The sequence below is a fragment of the Takifugu flavidus genome, chromosome 13 (assembly GCF_003711565.1).
Source record: "Takifugu flavidus isolate HTHZ2018 chromosome 13, ASM371156v2, whole genome shotgun sequence".
NCBI lineage: Eukaryota > Metazoa > Chordata > Actinopteri > Tetraodontiformes > Tetraodontidae > Takifugu > Takifugu flavidus.
Genome location: NC_079532.1, coordinates 5,956,883 through 5,978,267, shown reverse-complemented (window position 1 = coordinate 5,978,267; position 21,385 = coordinate 5,956,883). Strand labels below are relative to the sequence as shown.

General features: G+C 42.0%; 3 protein-coding genes across 6 annotated transcripts; 2 read left to right on the top strand and 1 right to left on the bottom strand.

The window, feature by feature from the left end:
* Positions 1-126: 126 nt before the first annotated feature.
* LOC130536880 (transcription intermediary factor 1-alpha-like) lies at positions 127-9,540 on the bottom strand. 2 transcript variants are annotated; one of them, XM_057053114.1, is made up of 19 exons: positions 9,481-9,540; positions 9,016-9,419; positions 8,750-8,868; positions 8,471-8,618; positions 8,191-8,323; positions 7,962-8,078; positions 7,060-7,174; positions 6,716-6,862; positions 6,489-6,603; positions 5,785-6,152; positions 4,725-4,874; positions 4,555-4,651; positions 4,411-4,468; positions 4,183-4,315; positions 3,626-3,969; positions 3,382-3,505; positions 2,892-2,951; positions 2,435-2,584; positions 127-2,345 (listed from the first exon to the last, which is right to left on the bottom strand). In XM_057053114.1, the coding sequence occupies exons 2-19, from the start codon at positions 9,380-9,382 to the stop codon at positions 2,217-2,219; spliced, it is 2,874 nt and encodes a 957-aa protein (XP_056909094.1). In that variant the 5' UTR covers positions 9,383-9,419; positions 9,481-9,540; the 3' UTR covers positions 127-2,216. The 2 variants fall into 2 exon arrangements, with proteins under 2 accessions (XP_056909094.1, XP_056909096.1); XM_057053116.1 differs by having other exon boundaries at positions 4,752-4,874; positions 9,016-9,533.
* On the top strand, positions 8,759-13,164 carry LOC130536884 (aldo-keto reductase family 1 member D1-like). Its single transcript, XM_057053123.1, has 10 exons — positions 8,759-8,918; positions 10,283-10,412; positions 10,648-10,815; positions 10,898-11,014; positions 11,160-11,237; positions 11,468-11,590; positions 11,793-11,902; positions 12,052-12,217; positions 12,323-12,405; positions 12,497-13,164. The coding sequence occupies exons 2-10, from the start codon at positions 10,320-10,322 to the stop codon at positions 12,537-12,539; spliced, it is 981 nt and encodes a 326-aa protein (XP_056909103.1). The 5' UTR covers positions 8,759-8,918; positions 10,283-10,319; the 3' UTR covers positions 12,540-13,164.
* A 511-nt stretch (positions 13,165-13,675) lies between these two features.
* On the top strand, positions 13,676-20,905 carry slc6a13 (solute carrier family 6 member 13). Of its 3 annotated transcripts, none has more exons than XM_057053120.1 (15): positions 13,676-13,810; positions 15,552-15,761; positions 16,372-16,506; positions 16,990-17,130; positions 17,313-17,394; positions 17,557-17,689; positions 17,844-17,978; positions 18,190-18,293; positions 18,405-18,529; positions 18,619-18,731; positions 18,803-18,940; positions 19,098-19,200; positions 19,407-19,507; positions 19,729-19,899; positions 20,076-20,905. In XM_057053120.1, the coding sequence occupies exons 2-15, from the start codon at positions 15,566-15,568 to the stop codon at positions 20,238-20,240; spliced, it is 1,842 nt and encodes a 613-aa protein (XP_056909100.1). In that variant the 5' UTR covers positions 13,676-13,810; positions 15,552-15,565; the 3' UTR covers positions 20,241-20,905. The 3 variants fall into 3 exon arrangements, with proteins under 3 accessions (XP_056909100.1, XP_056909099.1, XP_056909101.1); XM_057053119.1 differs by lacking the exon at positions 13,676-13,810 and adding an exon at positions 13,961-14,114; XM_057053121.1 differs by lacking the exon at positions 13,676-13,810 and adding an exon at positions 14,133-14,313.
* The last annotated feature ends 480 nt before the right edge of the window (positions 20,906-21,385 follow it).

Genomic DNA, 21,385 nt, shown 5'->3' with positions numbered 1-21,385 from the left:
TGGAGTTTAAAGTTTCGATATGTGCGTAAACGGGAGTGAATTTCAGCGTTTAGGGTTAGAAAGTATCAAGCAACAAATGTTGACACGTGTTGGAAGAGCTGAAATACATTGAAGTTACTCTGGGCGTATATTTCTAGCCTTTATTGCACGGTTTTACAGGTAGGCATGCACATATGGAGATTGTCTCCCCATCTATGGCGAAGTTCTCTGTTTGTGACTAATGACTCCTCTGATTGCTCAACATCTGGAGTCGGTTTTGGGGTAGTTTGGAAATCTGTGTTGGCTCTGACCAGACAGCAGAAACTCTAACTTTCTGAGATATATCAGAGGAAATGGGGGCGAATTTAAAACGAAATCTTTTCATTACCACTGTCTACAAAACGCTGGATGCATTCTGGCACTGGGTTCCCTGAATCTTACCAACTCTCTCTACACTTAATTTCATCAGATTTTCACATCCAGCAGTTTATGGTCATTTTACTGCCGAACCCATTAATCTGTTTTATTAATAAAAGTCTTTAGAAAGTATAAACAAACTTGTCTTTTTCCATTTGTTCTCCACTCTGGAAAATTGCTAATGTTAGAGAAAGATTATTTCTTCTCCACATTACTGCAGCTAAAAAATATTTTTCTCTTTTATTATTAATTATTTTAGGATGAACATAACTGTTCAGTGTTCACCTGAACTCAAGAAATGAGAGATGTTTGCATCTACTTAATAATTTCTGTCATAATTAGGAGCGCCCAGTCATAAACAAACCACTCTCTCACACACCAATACAAAGAGAAACACGCACACACACACACACACATCTGTTGCAGTGGGCAAAACATGCAGAGATAATTGAAAAAGTGCCTCTCAAACGTTTTGTACCAACTGAGACCATCTGCAAATTCAATCAGTCTCCTGATTCTGGGCATTGTGACAGGAGAGAGGTTGAATAATCTAATCAGAGCCATATGTCTCCAGCACCAGTCTAGCCAGTCTGGAAACACCACCAAAGGCTTCATATCAGGACACCACAGACATACAAGAAAGCCCACAAGTAAACAGCACGTTATAAAAGAGTCATGGCGCTGTTTAGGCGTGAGTGACAATTCTTTCCTCTGTTTTTCAGTCCACCAGTCTGTTTGGTATTGCTGCTCGTACTCTCGTTTCTATTTAATGTTGGATGACTACATACATCGGGATTAATAAGCGGTCTATGGCAATGCGTTCAGGTTGCTTTTAGGGTGGCCAGGGACTGGGCTTGGGGTCAATTATCCAATCTGTCACGTCTCCATCAACGCTTGCGTGTGTTCTTTGCAGTCCTCTTCTCTTCAGCAGTATTCTCATGTGTATTTAAACACAGTAACAATAAAAGTTTCTGTTTCTTCTGGAACACCTCGGCATGGACGTCAAATTTCTCACATCTATTACCAAATCTGCCGGGCCTCTCCCCCACCTCTCAACCCCATTTGAGCTTGAACAGCAGCGGGAGCTGACCTTAAGTGCACCGGTGGAGGAAATTGGAGGGGGTGAGGTCACATTCAATCCATGTTAATCTTGTTATGAAAAGCGCAATACAGTTGCTTTGAAGCAGAACAATGCTCGTGCTGCCACATCTGTGACAATCAAACGGAGGCCACTGACACAGCTGCGCAGCCGGAGAGCCGCCTGCGAGGCCCTGGGGACTCATTTACCCACCTATAATGGACGTGCGGTATTGAGGGACTCAAAGATATAAACTATGGGTCAGGAAGGTTTATGTCAAACGTTGTCAACTCGCACATGCAGTCATCAAGCACTAAAGCAAAGTAGGTGCAAAGTGTCATTTTTCATTATACCCTGTAAACACCTGCCACCTGGCTTGCATACGTGCAGCTTTATGGGCTTTATGTTCTGCCTTTTGAATATAAAATTCTTTGAAACATTTTCATCTGCCTCTGATTCCTTTTTGATGTTTTCTTCAACTGGTCAGCGATACATTTTCTCCTTTTTCCACATAAGGTAGACCACACACTTCAAAGTTCTTGATTGTTCCCCTTCCTCGAACCTGCTATATTTACACATGTAGAGCAAAACAGGAAGAGTGGCCCAGACGTGACCACGCCATCTTTCATTGCTGCTGATTGTAACTGAGTTGAGAACGACAACTTCAACTGGCAACACAAAGAACTTGGATGCATTCTGGGAAACTGGAAAACACTCAAGTTGTACAGGACGAAATGGGCCGTCAAGAGACCGAGTCGGGAGCGGACGGAGATTTCATCTCAGGAAAAGTGTGTTCTGGGAAGACGTTCTTCAGGCGTTCTTCAAACTGCTCATTAAGCCCCTTGGATGCCGCGGTAGCTCCTGGTTCAGGCTGAAAAGCAGGGAGCATTTTATTACAATTATTATTATTAAGTGTCAGGTCATCTGCAACGCTGAAAAACACAGTGTTTGAGGCAGAACCTTAGTGGCCCAGTTCCTGCAGGCCAGCCTGACATCTGACACAAACTCTGCCAGGTTTTTGTAGCGCAGACTCTCTGTCGCTTCCAGTCGTTTCCTCACAGTGTGAAGCATTGATGGTCCACTCCCATTCTTCCTATTATTGGCACACACCTACAATATTCACCAACATGGTGAGAATAACAGTATTAGACGCAACATAATTATTGATATCTATTGTGTTACAGATCTGCACTGAGGCAGTTTATGAGGGTCTGGGGCCATTTTGAGTTACATCCAGACACAAACTGTCAAAAAAATCTCTTAAATCTCAAAATAGTGGCTGTGACAGCAGGATAAACACAAGACTTGTGTATTTGTAGTACAGGACTGGCATTCTGTATGAAAGAACACTGCAGAATTTGCACCACTCATTTGCCTATACAGTAACTCAATGTGACGTTAATCCCGTTGGACTCACCGTGGGGGATTCTCCGAAGTCTGGGCTGCAAAACAAGTGCAGCAACAGTCTCTCACATTTCTGTAAGAGTAGAAAAGGAACATCAATTCATGCAAAAAGGAAAACTTTAAACCATTTAGTCTGTTTCAGTGTTACATCCCGTGTGTTTGTGTGTGTGGGGATGGGGGGGGGGGTTCCTTTTTTCTAGTGTTTGTGTCCTACAGAGTTAGTTCCCACTCCCTGAACCCATACTCTTATTTCCTCATATTTTTCTGATGATTATCAATAAATGTGGAAAAACCATCTCACAAGCTGCTTCCTCTCCTTTATGTTATTCCCTTTTTGTGATCTCCCCTCGACTGTATGGGTCATAATATCCATATATTACACACATTATAGCAGGTAGTCTATAAAAGGTTTCCACAAAAATAGTGCAGCAATGGAGAGTTCATTAAAGGATCCACACAATATCACAAACATGAGATGCTTGGACTCTAATTAGAGTACTGACTCTCTTTTCCTCGGGAAGAAATCCTCCCTCAGACTCCGACTCCGTCTTCACTCCTCTGGCTTTGGGTTTGCATTTGGAGCCCATCTCAGGGGAATCAAGGCAGAAGGAACACGACCAACAGCCACTGAAGACAGAGCAGAGATCTAATTCAAATGTGTGTGAGCAGGCAGGACCTAGCGCTAATGCCAGGAGTAAAAAATAATGGGATTGTTTGCAGGCACAAATGCTGCCTGACAAAGCTCACCTTGGAACGTTTCGGAGTGCTGGAATGTGGCAAAAAAGGTGAAAATGCTTGGAGCACTTATCGCAGAGCAACAGCTCCCCCCCTGTCTGACACACGGTGCACACGCCTCTGTCAGAGCGCTTTAACGGAGCTTTACGCTGCGTCTCTCCTTCGAGCAAACTGTTATGATCATTTCCATTGCTGTTGCTGTGGTCTTGGGGTGTGCTATGAGTGTGCACGGGAATCTGGATTTTATCAGTGACTCTTGGACGGGTGGAGACGTCCTCCCTGTCTTGGCTGCTCACTTGGGCCAGCAGGTCTGGTTGGTCACCTGTGCTGTCAGGGAGGTTTGTCCTTTTGGTGTCCTGAAATTGAGGATAACAGACAACAAGAATCAGGATTAGGTCCATCTACAAGTAGCTTCTATCCTAAAAGAGGCAATTTTTAGCATTAATATGAAAATAAGTGAATAAGCTTGAAAGTGACATTTTTTTTAGCCATTCCAATCTATATTAAAATGCAGTTTTACCACAGAACTTGGATAAAAGTAAAGTTTAAAACCTTATGTTTCTCCTTACATAGCTAATGTCGTCATCTGGTTCATCTTTGATGACTACGATGGGACCTGGTGATGGTCTCGGTCTCTTCCTGACAGATGGGCCTTCGTCTCCAATGGTCTGATGTGTTTCTGCAGGTTCCCAGGAAGCAGATCTTGAGGAAAAGAAGGACGATCAGTCAAAATAAATCATTATTCACTGGATGTGATATGGGAGGGAGGGGGGGTGAAGACCATGTTGTCTCCTTACTCTGAATTCTCCTCCTGGGAAACGGCAGCGAGCCCTGCTGGGTTCTGCTTCCCTTGCACTAAAGACAAATGAAAATTGTGTTATTTTTATCCTTAATAAGTCTGTAGCCTGCAACAGCATATGATAAAAAAACTGCTACTCTACCATCTGTACATGGCACACAAGACACAGGGGTCTGTGGTGGATGTCTCGTAGTGGCATATACTGGATCAGTCCTTTGATTCAGATATGGTGACTCAGCCTAAACACGCAATCAGAAATTAGTGGATAAGTCATTCAATATGAAGATCAAGTCAAATTTGTGTGTCGTCTACTTTCATATAATGGATGATGTCACTCGCCGTGTGTCGTGGCTGAGGCAGAGCGACGTCTCCGATGGGCACGGGTGATGAGTAAAGAGGTGAAGAGAACGTACCTCCAGGTTTAGATTGGTAGCCGGAGCTGCTACCCAACAACCTATAATGCTGCAAACGACAGGGGAAACAGAACAGTGAGATAAATCTAAAGCAGCATAGATGCATTCAGGTTCAGTGTTTGGAGTTGTAACATTAGGTACATCACAAAAACTCTTTGTGTCTGCTATATCAGGGATGTTTCCTGTCACACAGATGCGTGGTTTGAACATCTCTGAGGGCTTTAATTCAAGACGTTCTTCATCACATGAGTCACAGCTTTTGCAATCCTTCCAAGAATCATGTTTTTTTTTGTCAATGTAGTGCAAAAAAGACACAACAGAAGAGAAGTCCAGTGGATGTCATGACATTTTTTTTTTTGTAAAGTCATTACTTAGTTGCTATGAGCTCATTTTTACTGCTCTTTCAGCTGCACCGAAATAACACAGAAACTAAAACTTTGTAGCCTCATAATGTTTCCCTGAAATTACTTCAGGCTGATTGTAATAACTAAATAAATGAAAAAGTGATGAAATGCCATCAGCTCGCACTGAACACACCCAGAATTCGACAACAGCGGAAGAATCGTTGCTTATTGAGAGTATCAGAGTTCATTGCGGGGCAATAACAGCTTGTTCACATCAGCAAGGAGCGACTCGAGCACACACAGCAGACTACAGAGCGTCAGACCCGGAGCCAAAACACCCTCTGAAGCAGACTAAACAATACAGATATTATCAATTGCTTCTAATGGAATTCCGGGTGTGTCCTGTGCCGGCGCGACCGCTGCACATGTGGAGAGGTTTTATTTTTGCGATTATTGGTCAAAAGCTTGACTGAAATCCACTCTGACAAGGGAAGACGTGAATTGTCCAGGATGTGAAGGCTGTCGGGTCTATTTAGGACATTGCCATCTGCTGTCTGTCCTTGTTAGGGCGGCTTGTCAGTCAAATGGAAACGCACACAAGAATCACACACTAACCTGCGGGGTAAACCCAGGGTTTGGTGGGCCGCTGGTCGGGCCGGTGTTGCTCGGAGGAGGCACCATAAACCTGCAATGTGGTTGGGCACCCACGTTGTGGGAGGGAGCACGTTGGAGAAGGGTCTGGGGCCCGGACCGGGGCAGCCTGACGCTCTGGCACCATCCCCAAGGCGGCTGGGCTTGCCAGTGGGTCGTTGGGTTTAGCTTCTCTACCTCCATTTGGAGCAGAGCCAGAGTGTTCCGGGGGTTTCCGATGGCAAAACCGTAGGGGGAGCCCGAGGGTCCTTCCCTAGGGTTCTTGACATCATGAGGAATACCCTGAAAACCTGGCAGCCGTTTGCCTGGTGTGCTCTCCACCAGCAGAGAGCCTGTGGGAATCCGCGCACACAACAGGAATAAGCAGAAGAAGCAAGGATAGAAAATAGAAAATGCAGTTTTCAGTTACTTTATAGTTAATGCAGGTTTGGTGGGCCATTAATGCTTTGGTCTGTTTAATATTGACCACCCTATTTATGTTTAAATTTATATGGTTGAAAGCTGGCAGCAAACTACTTTGAATGGAAACAACAACATACATGCAGAGAACAGTACATTTTATTCTAAATGCTAATGTGATTAGCCAATAATACAGTTTAGTCCTTCATAAATACGCATTAACATGTGATCAATATCAGCTCCGACAACATAGACACTGTGTTTCTTACCCAGATCAAGACTGGAAGCCCAATATGGGGAGCGACCCTGAAAGCGTATGACAGTCTGCGGCACAAATGATGTGCTGCACTTTGCCTGCAGGAGGTTTCCAATCTGGAAGAGAATCTGCAACAGAAGGGACGTCATTAATAATTTTCAGTGTGAGACACTAGTGTGTGTCCCCACTTTGTTACAGAGCTGCGTGGGCAGAGAAGCTCAATGTTCAGGGGAGCCTTACTAAACGTTTACAGTGCAGGAAGGCCGTGCCCTTGTTCCTGGCGGTGGCCCACTTGGTGAAGCCGATGACGTGATCCAGGTGTCTGGACAGATAGCCGATGTCCTCCTGCTGTTTTTGTAAAACCCTCTTGTGATCCTTTGTTACACTCTGAAAGAGCAGGAAGAAGCCAACATCTGCAGTATTCATGGATCTTGAGGGTGTTCACTCAGGGCCTGAGGGCAAAACAGACATCTCTGCCTGCAAATAAGCGAGCTTGTACACAAAGCTGCAGCATGTGATGAGAATATCCTAATATTTGATTTCTCACAAATGACCGGGTGCTTAATCGAAACCGGTTTTTGTACCTCGAGTTGATTTAACAGCATCTGGCCCTTTTTGTTCATCTCCGCAATCAAGCTGCAGATGGAGTTTTTTATTTCAGTCTCAACCGATGTGCGGCTCTCCTCCGCCTGGAGAAGCCTGGATACATAAACGTGCAGTATGTTTAGGGGGAAAAAAGACATGCTGACGTGGAGATCTCCTCAACTTCGTGAATAGAAAATGGACACAGAGTCCAAATGAGCACAGAAGTTTAGAAGAGCCAAGTCCAAAACATTTATTCTCTAAAAGCAGCAAAGAAGAAAAAGAGAAGAAACATGAGAAGAAACATGAGCAATCCCAAAGGAGTTCTAAGGAAGAACTAAACACCCTATATTTGTGTCTATCTTTTATACCTTAAAACCCGGGCGTGGGGACAACCCCTTACCCCTCTTTTACTTATATAATTTTACTTACCTTGACCATAAACCTTTTCTATCAGTGTCCAAAATAAGGATGTCTTCCTCGTCCGTATCTCCTCTTTCCCATTTATCATTTCTACTGGTGTCTGGAATACTTCACTTTGGGTTTTTTTAAAAAGAAATGTCAGCCGTTGGCTTCATTAGTGTCCCTCGTGTCTAACTGTAGCTATCATCCTCTGACATTGATGGATAGTACATGACACAAATGACTTAGTGCACTATACACCATTATCACACTTCATATATTATTGAGACAGTTGTGTATACATATGCCTTATGGCACTTATGGATACATTAACCGGATTCTCATTTGAGCAAAACTTACTTAAAACATAAACTACGTGTCTTGAGCCACATTCTTATGACGAATTACATTAACCACATACGTTAAAGTTAATTAGAAACATAAGCTTTTTAAGCTGAGGGGGAAAAAACACTACAATGCAGGTGCATATGAGAATATATACCTGTTGTTTATGGCAGAGGACACCTCTTCAATGAGCATCCTTTTGTCCTGCAGCTGATGGGTCATGCTGTCTACATGCTGCTTGTGATACTTATAAGCATCCTCAAGGAAATGATACCTGACAGAGGGAAGGGAAACAGCCTTAATTTAAAAAACATATATATTATTGTGCTGCTCTCAAGGTGCATCCCATGCATTGGTCTGTGGTTTATAACGCACTTGGGACGCACCTGTGGTCTTTGTGCCTGACCAGCTGACAGTCACGGCAGGTCAGCAGGTCACAGGTCTCACAGAACAACTTCACCGGCTCTTGTTTGTGGATACCACAGAACATCGGCCTCTGAGTTGACCATCTGTGGATTTCTGAAAAATGAAATGACTTTGCATTCATCAGAGAAATATCTAACATTAAGCAGCTTGATGAAGCGGCGGTAGCTGCAAAATAGAACAGAAACAGCAGAGCAACAACAGCAGAGGACCTTGAAAAGTATCTAAACGGGCTCAATCTACCTTCTGATACTTCTTCCTTCTGGGTGATAGTGTGATCTTTGGTAAATTTGACCCTTTGGTGCGCCTCCACACAGGCAGAGCACAGGTATTCGACACAGATTACACAAAACCCCACCGCCTCGGTGTTGTCATCACAGGTCATGCAGATCTGAGAAATGGGAGCAGAGAATGATCATTCTCGGAATCGTGATAAGCTGGCTGATAAGATGTTACATTGTGGTCGGCAGGAGTTAAATTAGTAAGTAAAGGTCCGGCCCCCATATGACCATGTGTTCTGACCTGAGCTGATCTCTCCACTGTGCTGCTGGGAGCTTCGACTGAGTCCTCCACAAAAACATTTTCCATTACGTCCACTTCCATACACTCCTGTCTGCACACCGGACAGCGGATCACATTCACTGGGGCAAAACATAACCATTATTCTGGGTCTCGGAGGCAAACGAGAACGGTGAGTATGGTTGTTTTGTTTTTTAAAGCATTGATCGTTATTGTACTTGAACACATCTGAGATCGGTTCGTGGTTGTTGGTAAACAAAGAGACTCACGTGGTTTCACACGGTCCACCCGGGAGTTTGGCGCCTCGACCATGGCCAAATTCCTCGACGGCGTGGGCAAACATTTCTTGCAAAACGAGTGCAGGCACGGAAGAAGTTTAGGCTCCCGACTGTAGAAGTTCAGGCAGCAAACGGGACACGAGTTTAGATTGTTTAGCTCAGCTGCAGCGCACTTTTCTTCTTGCACTTGCATGCTCTCAGCTTCGTTCTCTAAAAGCACGGCGGCGGCTGCAGCAGAAGCCCCCGCTGCCTCCTCCTGTTCTTCGCAGGCATCCATATGCTGCACTTTCAGATGGTGTCGTGCGACGTGCGCCTGCACAGGTGAGAGCAGCAAGGCGCAAGAGTCATTTTCTCGCATGTCTCCTTCGGCGTGAACAGCCAATTTCCTCTTGCAGCTGCAGTTTGTATTAAAATAATGAAAAACAACAACATATATTTCTCAAAATGCGCTCCCACCTTTTCTAAGGATGACGCAGATGTTGCACCGGTTGCAGTGAAGAAGGGGGTGGGGTCTGGTGGGTGGTGGTGGGGGGTCTGGTGGGTGGTGGTGGGGGGGGGGGGGGAAGACAGATAGATAGATAGATAGATAGATAGATAGATAGATAGATAGATAGATAGATAGATAGATAGATAGATAGATAGACAATCAATATGTGACTCAACAGCGCCATGTATTGGTGCAGTTGTTGACTGCACCGCGGTAACGTTTTTTTAAGGTAAACTCACGAAGCCATTGAGCCAAGTCGTCCTGAACTTCGGTCAGATCATCACGAACACACACACACGTAATGCTACATTTGAGAGGACATTCTCCAACCCCCCCACCCCCCCCCCCCCCCACCCTCCCCCTTCCTATACAACCCTAAACAGACTTATGAAGATATGAGGACCAGCCAATATGTCCATACAAAATGCCCCCAGTTTCCTATAAGAATGCATATTTTGGTAAGCATATACAAGAACACACACACTGGAAGTTCTTGTGATGACACATAATGAGTCTTCTCTGTCATATTTAATGCTGTGCTCAACTCCTTATAAACTGCCCTAAAACGAGCTTCATGGAAGAAACAGCATCCACCTCAAGGTTCTTGTAAAGGTTCAGTAAAAACAGAAATCAAAAACATACTTTGATAAGCTATATCCAGTAGTTCGAGTCTGACAGTGAATGTTTTCTGCCGATGTCATAAACATGTGGACTGGACCCAACGGTCCCTTGTTCAAAGTTCAATCTCTTAATAGTTTACCTATTTGACAGGCAGCCGAGCCTTCATCCTACTCATCCATTTGCCAGCATGAGCCTGACAGCGGAAAACCACAGGATCCCTCTCAGTGATGGAAACCACATTCCAGTTCTGGGACTGGGCACATACGCAAACCCTCGATTGGTGAGAAAGATCTAATCTGTTTAAATTGTAAACTCTGCTATATTGATGTGTTCTATGTATGGTGCTAATGTTTAACCAGTACCAGATTTTTGTGGAGCAGCAGTGTTAAAATCTGGTACTGGTTAAACATTAGCACCGTACATAGAACACATCAATACAGTATAGAGTGGGGGGAAAACATGTTCCCCAAACCTTAACACAAGAAGTACACACAAATATCATTTTCTTTCACCAGACACCCAAAGGCACCGCACTTGAGTGTGTCAAGCATGCCATAGATGTGGGTTACAGACATTTTGATAGTGCATTGGTTTATTTTAATGAAGGTGAAGTAGGTCAAGCCATTAGAGAGAAGATTGCTGATGGCACCGTGAGAAGAGAGGACATCTTCTATTGTGGAAAGGTGTGTTAAAAGTCAAGTCAGGCCTTTTTTTCCCCCTCTATGCATCCACATTACATGTCATTCTGCCCTGTGTCTTCCTCAGCTCTGGAACACCTTCCATCCACCAGAGTTGGTGAGACCAGCCCTGGAGAGAACACTGGATGAGTTAAAGCTAGACTATGTGGATCTTTATATCGTGGAGCTTCCAATGGCTTTCAAGGTTTTCATGCATTCCAGCTGCATTGTTCCAAAGGGCTCGACCCAAATCAGTGTTATTCACAGATTTACATTAAAGTTAAACTCACTTTACTTGTTTAAAATACAGCAGCACACTGCCTTTTTAAAAAATTGTACTTCTGTTTTAGCCTGGAAATGACTTTTACCCAAAAGACAAAGATGGAAAATACATCTACCACCACACAGACCTCTGCGCAACATGGGAGGTGAGTTTTGTCATTTTTAGATAGATATAATGTCATATTGTGCATTTTATTGCCTTTCCTTTATGCTCAATCTGCATTTAGAAAATCAGGATCAAGGTCAGTGCCATAAAGAGTCAAACTTTGCTCATTTTGCCCTTTTTCACCTGGCTTTATCTTGGTCTCCTCTATCTCAGTCAATCTGTAAAGATAAATCTCTGTCCGTCTTTAAGTGGATCTTTTCTTCTCCACAGGCTCTGGAGGCCTGCGTAGATGCCGGCCTGGTGAAGTCCCTCGGGGTTTCAAACTTCAATCGCAGACAGCTGGAGCTTCTGCTGAATAAACCTGGCCTCAAGTACAAACCTGTGTCCAACCAGGTGACCCTGACTTATCTCACTAAATCCACAGAGTCAAATTAGGTTGTAATATGTAAATGTAGAATTTGGAATTCTGTTTGAATCATTTGTCATTACTTCTTGCACTGAATGGAAATTTCAAGAAGTGCGTAACAGTAATGGTGTGGTTTATGTTTCCTTCAACTGTAACGTGTATCGACTCTGTGCTTGCACGTACCTGTAGGTTGAATGTCATCCATATTTTACACAACCAAAACTCCTGGAGTTCTGTCTCAAACACGACATTGTGATTGTCGGCTACTGCCCCATTGGCTCCTCCAGAGATGCATCCTGGTGTGTGTGGAATTCATTTCAGTTCAACGTTGTATTTAATATAGCAGAAATCTTCAGAAATTGAGCAGAAAGTTGCAAAGTTGATAAAAGAAGCAGTGGCACATTACGTTCAGGAACCTGAATAATACTAACTTATTGTCTGTTTTCAGGGTGAATTTGAAAAGCCCTCCCCTGCTGGAGGATGAGGTGCTCATATCCATCGGGAAAAAGTACAACAAGAGCAGTGCCCAGGTGGCTCTGCGCTTCAATGCCCAGCGGGGGGTGGTAGTCATCCCCAAGAGCTTCAACCTGGAGAGGATCAAACACAACTTTCAGGTGAGTGTATGAAAATGCTGCCTGGTTAATTGGAACTTTGATAATACCTGGAACAGACACTAATAGTGCTTATTTGTTCATTTGGATTCCGCCCCCACCCTCCAGATATTTGATTTTTCTCTCACCGATGAAGAAATGAAAGCCATTGAGGCCCTAAATAAAGATATTCGTTTTGTGGAGCTGCTGATGTAAGTTAAAATAGATGATGCATGCAAGTTTTACGGTATAAGTCATGTGCTTTTGTCCTTACACTCCGCCGTCTATTTTTTTTCCAAACAGGTGGAGTGACCATCCAGAATATCCCTTCCATGATGAATATTAAAAGTGTTCGATTGTTGGATTTTACTAATACTAAAAGCCTGACGTCAATACCTACATTTTATCGCAAGTTCATTTATTTTTAAAATTGACCACAAGAGGGCGCCAACAAACAGGAATGAATGGCCAAATTTAAAATTCCATGATGTTTATCGTGGATGTTTGACTTCGAATGCAACGATCTATGTAAAATTTGAGTGTATCAGCTAGCATTACTTTAAAAATACATCCATTTAAACAAAAAAATGACTTGAATAAGACTTTGTAGATCATTCATGCATTTTATGACATTTTCTCTTTGTTTGATTGGATATTTGGCTATATATTTAGTCTTAGTTGCACTTTCAAGTCCAATTATGGTTTTAACGTAAGTCCAAAATAGCAATTCAGGCATATCCTCTAAATGCCCCCCCCCCCCCCCATCTGATATCGTTTTGTTTTACATAACCTTTAAAGGTGTAGAAACAACACAACTGTTGACTGGATTATCTTTTCATGACATCAGGTTTAGCTACTTTCAGATAGAATTCCACAATAACCTCTGACAATGAAGAGGAGTTTTTTAAGTTACATCATAATAGATGACTGTATGAATGGGGAATAAATGAGTAGAAATGGTTGAAGGAAAAGTGTTTTGGTTTAACTTTTCAAGTCTGCCTTTTATTCATTCATGTTACAAAAATGGCCTAGATTTAAATACTCTTGGGTTACCCAATGTCAAGTTGTTAATGATTTATTAGCTGGATGTTTTCACTTCTACAACATATGAGTGACTTTTCTTTTCTTTTCTTTTTTTACATACATATACAGTATGTAATAAACCAAGATAAAATAATGAGGGTAAAATCCAAAAGCAAAAGAACAAAATTGGGGGGAAAAAAGGCAATCATTAGTGGGAGGTAATTATGGGACGGTGCTCACTTTTACTCATGAGCATGAATGATTTGCATGTGACTTTTTCACAATTAATTGGTTACTTGCCAGGACACTGAGTGTATATGTCTCTCGTTCCGATATGGAACGACCCTGGAGAGATGTGTGTCAAAGGGTTATGCAATCAGTCCCTCACTGAGACAGCACAGACCGCCAGTGTGCAGCGTATGTGGGTGTCTGAAAAGAAATGGATAAAGAGGGGGGGTTGGGGGGGAGTGAAAAATCCCACTGCAGGCTGCAAACAAGTTTTCATTTTCTCAGATCACATCTCATCTCCCATGTATGTGTAAAATCTGCTAAAGCGTGAGAAGGATTCTATTCCAAGGTGCATCATCTTGGCAGGTGAGTGCCTTGGATTATGGGGTATATCCAACAAATGGCTTAATAAACACTACTATATAAAAAGCCTATTATAAAAAGAAATAATCCAGTGTGCACCTGCAGATTTATGCAACAACTGAGCAGCTGTGAGATTATTGAAAATTGGCCTCAAACTAATAAGTCATTAATTGCATTCGTTTGTAAATCTTTAAGAGGCAAAGGTAGGCATTGGGTAGCGCTTTACGTAATCAACCTGACACTCAGACCTAAAGTACACCTGCACCTCGGCCATAAGCACTGTAAATACAGTGTGAGATGAAATCAGGTAAGAAAAACAAGCCTTTACAAAAAAAAAACTTTTAAACGCAGAAAGAATTTCATTTGTGACTGATGTTTCCTGCTAGAAGTGATGCAAAGTTTGCTGTTTTTTAGGCGTAGAATTGAATATTAAATTCAGTGCTGGCAGAAAGTAAACATAGAGGTTAAGGAACCATAGTTCATTGAAGTCTGTAACCTTCTGGAAGGTAATTATTAGATGTTACTGCAGAGTATGTGCAGTTTATAATTAAAGCATTTCTTATGGTTGTAGCATGTTGAAATACGCCCGGGAACTTTAAATTCAAAGCTAAAGCAAAGATGTACAGTTTAACTCACATGGTTTTCTTTAGTATATGTTTTAAAATACCTTTCTTTTTTCATTTCTCCTTCTATGTATCCAAAAATGTTGCTTTGCTTCGTTTTATTGACCGATTTATCCCTTTGGGGGTCGTGACGAGGGAGCTGGAGCCTATATGGGCAATGTATGTTTTGCCCACACCGGGTCTTGAACCAAAATCCCTCCACTTCTCAGCACAGTCCTGAGCAGACTGAGCAACCACCTCCCCCATGTTGCAATAACGCTCAATTGTCTATGCAAATATCAAAGGAAATATCAAATCTTACAAATCTACACGGGGGTCCAGTAAGTTACTTTAAAACAAAATAATCATGGCTACTTTTGCATATCTAATTAGAATCCAAAAGGAAAGATTTCAAGTGTTGATGCAAGTATTGTGTGGCATTTTTCCTGCTCTTTGGAGGGTCTCAGCACTCGGAAAGAAAAAAAAAATGTGTGAAAGAGTTCAGTCAAGTGTGAGCTCGCTGCAAGGCTCCGATTCTCTTGCCAGCAGAGAGAGGCGCTCCTTGGCTTTTTTTTTCACCAAGACGTTATTCCCCTGAGGTACTTTCTTAAGACCAGAGGTTCTGTTTCTTGCAACAAGACACAAATGGTCCATAGTCGATGCTTTAGGCATCTAAAACTTCGCCGCACAGACAGACAGGAAGGTGGGAGGTTTCGGGGAGATGCTTGTACTTTTAATATCACATGCAGAATTATGATTGTGTTAGAATGGAGACACTGACAGCGGCCACAATGCGCACCAAAAAGAGAAGGCCTGGTCTTTCAAGTTTTTCAGCACCATTAGCCTTTTAAGCTGAGTCTGGAACTTGGTCATGCTGCATGAAATCAATTGTGAACAGAAACCTGAAAAATGACATACCGTGAGAAGGACTTTAACTTGAGGCTGGTTTTCTTGATACTTCACTCCTTGTGATTTTATATCTTAGCACTGACAGGTAGTCTAAAGCGTACATGTATTTCTTAAATGACAGTACCTTCTTTGAAGGATTTCTTGCCTAATTCTATCGGAATAATTTCTGAATTTTGTTTGTTATCCTATTCCATTCTTTGCCTCTCCTTTTTCTAACATGCTTTAATGCACAGGGGACACAGGCGACATGGAGAACACATGCAATGTAGAGCCGTCCGACGTGGACAGCAGGCTGCCGGACGCTGTGCCTGGCTCGGAGGAGAAGGTGATGGACAGGGGACAGTGGAGCAACAAGATTGAGTATTTATTATCAGTGGCTGGAGAAATTATAGGCTTGGGGAATGTCTGGCGCTTCCCCTACCTGTGTTATAAGAATGGAGGAGGTGAGTGCTAGAATGACCTATCTTTAATTTGGTAACTCATGATGTGTTCTAAAGGATGTCTGATCATTGACATTTATTTACTAGCTGCACGTGGTCTATAAAGGCAAGCCTGTCTGGAGCGTCATAATTTATTGAGAACATTGTTTGTTTTGCCGATAGCAAAATATATGGCTTCCTAAAACATGCTTTCATGGCTTCAGCAATATTTTCCAAGTATCTGAAGGAACATAGTTGAATTAGCCCAGTTTAGATAAGGAGATGCACAAGAGTTAATGTTTGACCTCTGCTAGAGGGATTCAATAATCACTGAAGGTCGCGCTTGATTATCAACTGGAAGGGGTCCAGGAAGAGGCAAACCAGTGAAGCACAGTGTGCTCAAAGCCCAGTCAGGATGTCAAACACAGCATATTAAAAGGGTGAGGGAAAATAAAAATGAGGGTGAATGATTATTTTCATGGCCAGTTCAGCAACTGTAACCACAACCCCCACCTCTTTACAAATACACACACTCTTAAAGCTAGTTTGCATGCAGGCAGGAATGTGATAACAATATAAATGTCATTTAAATAACTAAAAATGTATCTGAATTTACTAATCTGCACAATCACAGGTGCATTCTTTATCCCGTACCTCCTCTTCCTGTTTGTTTGTGGCATCCCCATCTTCTTGCTGGAAACGTCTCTGGGCCAGTATACCACTGAGGGGGGGATCACCTGCTGGAGGAAGGTCTGTCCATTGTTTGAAGGTAATCCCTTATTTTTAGTCGCAGTAGCAACTTAAACATGCAACCACTAAATCTAAGAGTATAAAGAAATCTCCATTTTGGAACAGCAGAGGGGTGCACTGGTTCTGCCATGGGTCTATTGCTACCTCTTGCCCAGTGACCACTGGACAGACATTGCACCTGTCACTGTCATTTTTGCTTTCACGGGAAAACAGGCTAATTATTCACTGATGTTTTTGTAAAAGCACTGAGGCCTTTACACTATTACTGCTGCACACACACATATGTAACTACAAATTTGTAAATCTTGCTACACCTTTGTCTCTCATTTACTAGAATTGGCGCAATAATTCCATTATAGGTTCCAGCGCTGCCAGTGAACCTTTTAACGTTGTGTGAGCTCAAAGGAATGTCTGTTAAAGAACTACACCACTTACACTGTTCTGACAAACTAGTTTTAAAACTGGCCACAGCTTAAAAGTATTTTAATGTCATTGTTTCCAGGTTTGGGTTATGCCACCCAGGTGATTGTTGCTCTGCTTAATATCTATTACATCATTGTGTTAGCCTGGGCCATCTTCTACCTGTCCAACTGTTTCACCTGGGATCTGCCCTGGGCATCCTGCAACAACACCTGGAACACAGGTGGGGTATACAATCAACACATCCCGTTGCAGACACTCCTGTTCAGCTCCTGTGCTGAATTTCCTTCTCACTTTCAGTCAAAGCATCTTTTCACTTTGCCTTGTGTGACTTAGAAACCTCAGAGAAAGCCCAGAATCCTTTGCGAGACTGAAAGTCTTTTTTTCCCCTCTATTTCATTCAAGATTCTTGTACAGCAGTTCAGCAGTGGAATAGTTCCATCAGTCACCATGAGAACGCCACCTCTCCCATCATTGAGTTCTGGGAGTAAGTGCTTTTCTTAATTGTTTGTCCGTTCTTGTCCTTGAACAGCTCTCGATGCCTCCCAGTTCGCCAGCCTTTTTCATATAATCATCATTTTCTTGCCTTTCTATCTGTTTATTTATTATCATTATTTACACTTGTCCTGCGTGTCGTTGGGCGCTCCAGGAGACGCGTGCTGAGAATTTCCTCGGGCATTGGAGATATTGGCTCTTTAAATTGGGACCTGGCCATATGTCTGGCTGTTGCATGGATCCTCTGTTACTTCTGCATCTGGAAAGGAGTCAAGTCCACTGGCAAGGTGAGACCTCTTCTTTATTTATGTTCTGATATCTGATATGCAGAAATAATGACATTAGTGGAAAATTCAAACACACCAGCTGAACAATAGAAGCAAATATTTGTCTTAAACTGGGACTGCATTTTATTTTTTAAATTTTCATGTTTCTCCTCAGGTGGTTTATTTCACGGCCACCTTTCCGTACATCATGTTAATCATCCTCTTGATTAGAGGAGTCACCCTGCCTGGAGCCTCTCGGGGAATCTTCTTCTACCTCTACCCTGATCTGAGTCGACTTTCTGATCCACAGGTGGGCTGGAAATCATCAAGGTCACCTACATTTTTAGGGTGCACTCTGCAGTCTTGCTGGAAATGAGTTGATCTGAAATAGTTGTGTGATAAAAAGTTCCCCTTTGTTGCTGCCAGGCCCCTGGAGGTGAATGTGAACTGTGCATAATTTGTATCCCCGTCTTCTTCTTATTTTTTTTCCCCGCTCATGATGTGAGTATTCTTCCTCCTAGGTATGGGTGGATGCTGGAACTCAAATCTTATTCTCCTATGCCATCTGCATCGGTTGCCTGACTGCACTGGGAAGCTACAATAAATATAACAACAACTGTTACAGGTACAGACTGAAGAATCAGCAGCATTGCAGCAAAATTCTACACTTTCTCACGCAAAACACCAAACTGTATGCTAACTAATTATTATATTCCCCTGTCTGTGCTGCTTTCAGAGACTGCCTGTGCCTCTGCTTTCTGAACAGTGGCACTAGCTTTGTTGCAGGTTTTGCCATCTTCTCTATCCTGGGATTTATGTCCTATGATCAGAACCTTCCCATTTCCGAAGTGGCTGAGTCTGGTTAGTTTTCCATGGATATGTACCAGTAAAACTCACTGACTCACAGATTTATTTGAATCATTAATCTTTTTAAAATGTTTCCCACTCAGGTCCAGGTTTGGCCTTCATAGCCTATCCCCGCGCTGTCACCATAATGCCTTTCCCACCTCTATGGGCAGTCTGCTTCTTTACCATGATTGTCTTTCTGGGACTAGACAGCCAGGTGAGGCTAACATCCTAAAAAAAAGCTAAAGAAGAAGTCATCTTTATTAATCTGATGTGTGATATTTCCAGTTTGTGTGTTTGGAGAGCCTGGTGACAGCTGTGATGGACATGTATCCCTCCACCTTCCGCCGTAAATATGGCAGGGAGCTCCTCATCCTGGCAGTAGCTGTGGTCACTTATCTCTTGGGGCTCATCATGGTCACAGAGGTTTGCTTGACATGAACTGACATTCAGAAGATGTGTTTTACAGCAGAGGCCCTCTGTTACAATGTTTCCACAATCACCATAATATGGCCATTTTACTACCTCTATAAATGTTCTTCACTTTGGTACAGGATTATTAACATATTGCCTTTATGCACAGGGGGGGATGTATGTCTTCCAGCTCTTTGATTACTATGCAGCCAGTGGAATGACCATGCTCTTCGTGGCAATACTTGAGACTATTTGCATTGCTTGGTTTTATGGTAGGCGTGATAATCATATATACAACAGTGTACCAAAGAAAAGTAGCTCTTTTGATCTTTTTAAATTTGATTTCATGAATTAATGATTAGTAAGTAAAATAATCATTTGAAAAGGCAGAGGCAACTAATTACTAAATGTGACTTTTTCTTTCCTTTACACAGAATATTGATGAAATCTCCATTATGTCTCTCAATTCTTATTGCAGGTGCTGACCGTTTCTATGACAACATTGAAGACATGATTGGCTATCGTCCCAGCCCTGTTATCAAATATTGCTGGATGTTCTTCACGCCTGCAACATGCTTTGTGGGTTTCTAGTTTCCTCCCTCACGTTTCTGTTACAAGAGCGACCTCTACTGTACAATAATATATTTGCATTTAAAACTTTAACTGCCAACAGTCAAAAACAAATAACGGATTCATCAACATTCTGCAATAGACATTAAGAATGGTTAACTTTAAGATTAAAAAAAGGAAAGTGTTTTTAAATACCTCAGGTTAAATGACATCTGTACCTTTATTTTCAGGGAACCTTTGCATTTGCTGTGATCAGGTACTCACCTCTGAAGTACAACAATGAATATGTTTACCCATGGTGGGGCAATGGTATAGGCTGGATGCTGGCCCTGTCCTCCATGCTGTGTGTTCCACTTGTGGCAGCAGTTAAGTTGTATAATGCCCCTGGAACACTGAGAGAGGTGAGTTATCAGTGCTACGCAATAAACACTACAGTATAGTCACAGTATAGATATTAACCAATAAATTAATCACTTTAGGAGACACAAATGTGTCCGATCAGCAAAGTAGCCACTTGTTAGATGCAGAAGCAGCTTTGGACTGTTCATTAATATTTTCTGCATGTCACCTTTAACAGCGTCTTGTTCTTCTGACCACTCCCTCCACGGATTTACGAAAGACAAAGATAAAACAAGAGAAGCGACCATCCATTGTTGCAGCAGATGATGACATCCTCCACCAAAACTCACTTCCCACCAATGATGGCTACCTTCCTGTTGATAGCAATGAGTCTCAATGCTAGAGACATGAGCCTCGTAAAATTCTTTGGATGGCTCCAATGTCAAATTTTTATTATACCTCACTTTCCATCGCAACCAAATCTACACATAGCAGACTCCATCAGTCGACCTATTCCTGATTAGCCATTGCAGTTCTATTGATAGTGGCAGAGGTATATGTGTACATTCTATTCAACTGGCCTCTTCTGCTATTTGCTATTTGCTTTTTAGGTTTTGTTCTGGAGATTTTTATTTACATTTGGGCTGGAATCTGTCAACAGATTTTAATTTATTCTAACTTAAAATAAATATGTCACGTTGATTCCAATATCATGTGTGCCCAGTTTGTTTTTAGATGTATATTTAAATGAGCTCTACAGACTATTGTAATTGAGAACTGCAATTATATTAACTTTCATAAGTTTTTGATCAATTTTATAACAATTTTCTTTATCTATGATAATGCACTGCACTGTTTCATTAAAGCTTAATTCATATACTGAATCCTTAACCACTGATTGTAAATTCAAAATACATTTAATTGTAACTTTTTAGCAATTGCAACTGTGTCTCATTTCATTACCCCCATCAAGGAGGTAATGTGACAGCGGCGTTTATGTCTGATTGTGAACGAAATAACTTATATGAAAAAAGTTAAAGAAATTAAATGAGATTTTACTTGTCATTACTTTTCATGCAAAGAATTTTTAAGATCAAATACCCCCTAAATTATTTATATATTTATCAAGAAAGAGTTATGCTGGCCACGTGGTTTTGGAAACAAAAACCCTTGTAAACAGTAGACTGATATTGGGGGAATGCAGTTTATCATATTGTCATTTCTTAACATTGCAAAATCAAGGCTGAAAACCCCAATTTTGTATTTAATTGTGGCCTATTTGAAAATGAATTGTAGCATGATGCGTTTTTTTTTTTTTTTTTTTTTTTTTTAAGGTATGGTTATCACATTACAAGCAATATCCTTCGACTACCTAATCTCTTGTATAAAAATGTCACCATTTCTAATTTTATTACAGTCAACTGTATAGTATAGCCAATTCTTTCGATGTTAAATTGTTCTGTATTTTTAAAAGAAATCGTAATCGAGCTGTTTTCCCAACAGGGGCCGCTGCTGTAATTCATGTGAAGCAGTCACTGTTTACGGAAG

Excerpts from the sequence above, each read along its gene's own strand:
- LOC130536884 (XM_057053123.1), top strand. The coding sequence starts at position 10,320 with ATGAGCCTGACAGCGGAAAACCACAGGATCCCTCTCAGTGATGGAAAC. Across the intron at positions 11,015-11,159 it reads AGCTTCCAATGGCTTTCAAG|CCTGGAAATGACTTTTACCC; the intron begins GTTTTCATGCAT and ends CTTCTGTTTTAG. Across the intron at positions 11,903-12,051 it reads TCCTCCAGAGATGCATCCTG|GGTGAATTTGAAAAGCCCTC; the intron begins GTGTGTGTGGAA and ends GTCTGTTTTCAG.
- slc6a13 (XM_057053119.1), top strand. Across the intron at positions 16,507-16,989 it reads GGTCTGTCCATTGTTTGAAG|GTTTGGGTTATGCCACCCAG; the intron begins GTAATCCCTTAT and ends CATTGTTTCCAG. Across the intron at positions 17,395-17,556 it reads CCCATCATTGAGTTCTGGGA|GAGACGCGTGCTGAGAATTT; the intron begins GTAAGTGCTTTT and ends TGGGCGCTCCAG.
- LOC130536880 (XM_057053114.1), bottom strand. The coding sequence starts at position 9,382 with ATGCGAGAAAATGACTCTTGCGCCTTGCTGCTCTCACCTGTGCAGGCG. Across the intron at positions 8,869-9,015 it reads GGTGGACCGTGTGAAACCAC|TGAATGTGATCCGCTGTCCG; the intron begins GTGAGTCTCTTT and ends GTTTTGCCCCAG. Across the intron at positions 7,175-7,961 it reads TCCTCTGCCATAAACAACAG|GCTTCTCCAGGCGGAGGAGA; the intron begins GTATATATTCTC and ends TTATGTATCCAG.